Source organism: Sesamum indicum, linkage group LG7 (assembly GCF_026168435.1).
Source record: "Sesamum indicum cultivar Baizhima isolate 11 linkage group LG7, ASM2616843v1, whole genome shotgun sequence".
NCBI classification, from domain to species: domain Eukaryota; kingdom Viridiplantae; phylum Streptophyta; class Magnoliopsida; order Lamiales; family Pedaliaceae; genus Sesamum; species Sesamum indicum.
This window is the reverse complement of record NC_142663.1, coordinates 10748938-10754442: the sequence shown is the minus strand read 5'-3', so window position 1 is coordinate 10754442 and position 5505 is coordinate 10748938. Positions and strand designations below refer to the sequence as shown.

Genomic DNA, 5505 nt, shown 5'->3' with positions numbered 1-5505 from the left:
AGACCTCTCAAAACACTGTTAATTATTTAGAGGGTGATTGATAAGCTTATTTGCAATAAATTTTTATACATTTTATAGCATGTTTTTAGAGTTTATGAAATATTGAATTTTATTTTAAAAATATTTTTTGAAATCTTTACATAAGATAACATTACAAAGTTTGTAAGATATTAAATTAAAATATTTATTCAACATGATTTTATAAATTTTTAGTATTTTTTTTATCTTATAATATTTTTTCTTAAAAATCTTATCATATATTTTTCATCATTGCATAAGTTATCAAATATTTTGTGAGGCGTAGACTACAACTGACATGTCTATTAAGCTATATGGGTCATCAAAAAACTGTATTTGAATCGGTTAAAATTGGCTGATTATGCTTGATTTATTAAATTAATTAGACTGGACCTCGTTTTGAGTTTTGAAAAATTGATACCTTAAGTATCATTTAAGAATAACTAAATTTTAATAATAGATTTCGTAAAAGTACATAATTTGTAAGCATCTTAATTATAAATAACAAAAATAATGCATCCAAGGAAAAAAAAAGGCAAGAGAAAAAAGAAATATTATTTTCTAAATAATAAAATATTTTTTCTTTATTAAAGAAAATAAAAGGGATAAATAGTTGTTACAAAAGCATAATTGACAAGTTTTGAAAATATAAGTGCATGGATTAAATAATATTTTAAATGAAAGGGGCATTTTTATAATTTAAGAAAAATGGAGGGGGAAAGTGTAATTAAGTAGGAAATAAAATTAGGCAAACGGAGGAAAGAAAAACCCTTCTCCGACTCTCTGTCTAAAACCCTTCTCGTGTGCTGTTCTTCTTTCGCATTTTTCCCAGCTCATCTTTTTCTCCATTCTTGCTCTCGTTTTTCGCTCCGTCAAGGTATGTAGATCCGCTTCTTTTTATCTTTTTCCTGTAGAGCATCTTTCTCGTACTCTCGAACCATATGCAAGAGCGTTGCAGAATCTAATTGAGTTCAATTGGGGGTTTTTTCTCGGGGTGAGAGACAATGCTCGGTAGTCGAATTCATTTTTTGCTATAAAAAATGGGTCTCTGAGCGTAAAGCACGCATACGTTTTCAGTCCAGAGATGGTTACTTGATTTGGTTATTGTTGATAAATTGGGTAAACATTCTTGTTTTTCCTTGAAGGGTTTTAAAGGATGGAGTACTTGATACATATAAATGTGTTCTTCGTTTTTGTATTTGTTGTAGTTGGTAATTTTGTTGAACTCCGTATGTTTCTTTATCGTCACAGGTTTTGAGGTGTAATATTTGATGCTATGTAGCTTATAATTTTAGTTGGTGGGTTGTTCTCCATTGGTTTACTCTACCTAGTAGATAATTTGGTTGGAGAAGGGGTTTGTTGTTTGATGGTACGCATTTTGGGAAGGAACATTTTGATCCCACTATTTGCATTTTGCTATTATGCAGCGGTCTAGAAAATGAATTTGAAGAATGTCAATGTTCCGAAGATGCCTGGTGGAGGTGCAGCTTCTGCTTTAATCAAGCTGGGAGTTGTTGCGGGTCTCGGCATTTATGGACTTTCTAACAGTCTCTACAATGTTGAGGGAGGGCATCGCGCCATTGTTTTCAACCGTGTTGTCGGAATCAAGGATAAGGTTTTTGTCTTGCCTTAATCTATAGCATATGACATGATACTAAATTTCAGAATTGTACTTGTTATGACATGATATGTGCATTTCTGTCGAATTCTTGCTGACTTTAATCACCAATGAAACAGTCAGGTAAGCTCAGTAGGTAAATGCCTGCATGTCCCTTATACTTTGTAAGTAATTATTCATAAATATGAAAGACCACAGAGTTCTACATGTTGGTGAGAGAAATGTTTTTCTAGTTGCTTATCAATTGCTGCTGTGTCATTGCAGTACTTGGTTGCCTGCTATGTGTTACTTCATTTGTTAATTAACACAATGTTCGTATTAAATTTGTGAATTTTGATTGGAATTTCAGTGTACATCTTGCTAATGCTCCAAGAGAGCAAACTTTATCTAGAATATATGGAATTGACATGCCGGTTGTGCTTGAATTTTTATTCTCCTTGATTATTGTTAGCAAACTTGTCTTCCTCTATGGTATGAGGTCTCTAGTTGAAGATTAGTGAGAACTAGATCACTTGTTTTAATATGACACAGTATATATAATTTGTACTGAAAAGCTCTCTGTATATTGTTAGCTGTTGTCAAATGATGTACTTGGGCCAAAGTATGTTAATCCTTTTTAAGGTATTCTTCAAAGTATGTCTATGGACTTCTCTTGTCTGCTCAATGTACAGGTGTATCCTGAAGGAACACATTTTATGATCCCATGGTTTGAAAGGCCAGTCATTTATGATGTTAGGGCACGACCACATCTTGTTGAGAGCACGTCAGGCAGTCGTGACCTTCAGATGGTAAACCCCCTTTCTCTCTCTCAGGAACTCACATTCTAGTAGGGCCCTGTGCTGGCTGACAGTTGATGGTGTTGGAAACTCAGAGAGTTTGATATTTACTCTCTACTTGAAATGCGTTGTCATATGTTTGTCAAATGATTCAAATGTCTTGTATTCGTGCGTGAAGATAGGAAGTCACTTGTACACAATATAGGAGATATTTAGGTTGATTAGACACCATTTTCCACCTGTGCTGCTTTAAATTGTGTTTGCTTGTTTTGTTGAGGCAGAGAGAGAAGCTTTCTTTTACATCTGCCAAACATGCTCCTTCAAATCTCATGTGTTGTGTGTTTAGGTGTTCCTCAGAAATCCTGAGGCAGGTTCATCAGATAACACAGTATATCTCCTTTTTTATTTAGTTAATAAGGCACTGTTCAATTTATTTTTTGCATTTTTGAGGGGTTGGGTGCCTTGAGTTTTAGTATGTGCTTTATTAATTTTTGGATTGTTGCAGGTAAAAATTGGTCTTCGGGTTCTCACCCGTCCCGTGCCAGATCAGTTACCTACTATTTATAGAACCCTTGGTGAAAACTACAACGAGAGAGTCTTGCCTTCAATCATTCATGAGACTCTTAAAGCTGTGGTAGCCCAGTACAATGCTAGCCAACTTATCACCCAAAGAGAAGTAAGTACAGGCACTAGTGGGGCTCTTTCATTTTCCCTTTTTTGGAGCAATGGTAACTAGAAGTATGGTTATGCTATTGTTACACTATATGAAACCTTTGTTTAACATTATACTTGCTTATTTTCTCAAGCAAATCTAGAAGATTGATGGTTTACTTCATCTTTGTAGGGAAAAGCACATTGTATTAGAGCCTAGACATGATCTTGCTGAAGCATTAGTGTGTATTCTGTCAGATATATTAACATAGAATATGGACCTGGTAGATGAATTCACTTTTAGCTAACTCAAGTTTATCAAGAACGAAGTTAATAATGTAGAATGTCATGGAAGAGATCAAATTATAAACGGACAAGGATAAATGGAATGTTTTTCTGTAAAGCAATTTCTAATTAATCGCATTTATGGATCCTCCTGATGACAAAGTTGCAAAAATTACTTTATATAATTTGTTTCCATAATGAGTTCACATGGCATTAGATTGAGTCTCTGTTTGGATCATGAAGATTCTGAAATTCCATAATGTCATGGAAGCGGGAATGACAGGATGCTTTTACTTTGTAGAATGTGAGTAGGCAAATACGGAAGATATTGACCGATAGAGCCGCCTACTTCAACATTGCATTGGATGATGTGTCAATTACCAGCTTGACCTTTGGAAAGGAATTCACTGCTGCAATTGAAGCTAAACAAATAGCTGCCCAAGAGGCTGAGAGGGCCAAGTTCGTCGTTGAGAAGGCTGAGCAAGACAAACGAAGTGCAATAATCAGAGCTCAGGTAAATGGTTTACTTTATGCTCTATCGGTGCCAAAGTAAAGACTTGATTTGTTACGGTTCAAAGTCAAAACTTTTTAATATTGTGACTAACTTATCATATGGATTTTCTGACCTAAACTTCTGAATGTAGTTGGAAAATTGATTAGATTGTTTATTATTTCATTAAGAAAAATAGTCAAATTAACTGATCAACAGTAGAATACTCGTCATTTTCAGGTGTAGGGTATGATATTCTTTTAATGTTCTCTTTTATCTTTAATTCTCACAAGATACTTGCACTTAGACAGTAGTTCATTGGTATTGATATGTGGTTTCTGGCGCATTATTCTGCTATGTTTTATGCAGTCCAATGATGTCAAGCTGAGCCTTTACCGGGTCAAATTGTTTTATCTGAAGTCATTTATCAATTATATACTGAATCAAATGCAATTTTTCTCCTTTTGCCTCCAGGGAGAGGCTAAGAGTGCCCAACTGATCGGTCAAGCTATCGCCAACAATCCAGCATTTATAACACTTAGGAGAATCGAAGCATCTAAGGAAATTTCACACACTATTGCAGCTTCAAGCAACAAGGTGTACTTGAACTCCGACGAGTTGTTGCTAAACCTCCATGAGCTCAATCCCCCTAAGAAGTGAACAGTGCAGATGGCTCAGATGTCTTTCTTAATTTGAGTTATTAGCGACACAAATCTGGCAATCTCTCTTCCTATTAGACTCTGAAGAAAAGCATTGGATTGAACTTTCTTGGCTAAGTTATCATTTAATAATATCCTGCTGCCTCCTTAATTTATCTTCCTATGTGATGGTGTTTGGTACGCAAACTTCGATATTTTCTTGTATACTCTACTGAAGTTTTATTACATCAAAATTCAAATCCTCCACATTGTAAGTGTTATTGTACTGATTATGCAGTTGATCCCACTTAGACTTATGGATTATATTTTCATTTCTAGCATATGTGTTTTTCAAATGCTTTCTGTAGAAAAATTGTAAATTAAAGAAACATATAAATAATCATAAAAATAATCTCTTTTTAGTTAGAATATATCTATTTTAATTTGTATCATTCATGTTAACCAAAATAATTTATTTTCATGTAGCATAATTATATATTTGGAGTCATTATTTAATATAGTTACTATTAAAACTAAATACTCATATAGTATTTATTCTTCTAATTAGTGTTATAAAATATCTTGATTATATTGATATATATATATATATGCATATAATATTACTAAACTTAGTGTACTATTAGGTCAGTTATCATAAAATGAAATATTTACTTGACATTAATAATTATATAATTTATATCTCTCGTCTCCATGTAACCCCAAAAACACATTAAGATTTCAATTTTGCTCATTTTTCAGATGGCCAACTTGGCATTGCAGAGGCATCGTCGGTGGTGGATGAAAACAATTGTAAGTCATCTGCCGCTTAATTATAAAAGTAAAAGATGGTGTGAGCATTAACTTGTTTGATTCATGTGTGTTCCGCCTCTATTACATCTCATTTCTTCTTCATTTTCTTTTTTCATTTTTTAATTTAAATGAGTTCACCGATTCTAAAAGTGGCTGATTTTGATGAGTTTTAATTGGCCCACCATCTATTTTTATACTCATATTCCAACTTATTATAGC

The 5505-nt window shown here is 33.5% G+C and overlaps 1 protein-coding gene across 1 annotated transcript; it reads left to right on the top strand.

The window, feature by feature from the left end:
- Nucleotides 1-737: 737 nt before the first annotated feature.
- Nucleotides 738-4814, top strand: LOC105179592 (prohibitin-1, mitochondrial). The gene is made up of 6 exons (XM_011103229.3): nucleotides 738-895; nucleotides 1446-1633; nucleotides 2308-2424; nucleotides 2918-3088; nucleotides 3650-3862; nucleotides 4313-4814. The coding sequence occupies exons 2-6, from the start codon at nucleotides 1457-1459 to the stop codon at nucleotides 4496-4498; spliced, it is 864 nt and encodes a 287-aa protein (XP_011101531.1). The 5' UTR covers nucleotides 738-895; nucleotides 1446-1456; the 3' UTR covers nucleotides 4499-4814.
- Nucleotides 4815-5505: the final 691 nt, after the last annotated feature.

Coding starts and splice junctions, on each gene's coding strand:
- LOC105179592 (XM_011103229.3), top strand. CDS start 1,457: ATGAATTTGAAGAATGTCAATGTTCCGAAGATGCCTGGTGGAGGTGCA. Junction 1,634..2,307: donor TTGTCGGAATCAAGGATAAG/GTTTTTGTCTTG, acceptor CTCAATGTACAG/GTGTATCCTGAAGGAACACA. Junction 3,863..4,312: donor GTGCAATAATCAGAGCTCAG/GTAAATGGTTTA, acceptor TTTTGCCTCCAG/GGAGAGGCTAAGAGTGCCCA.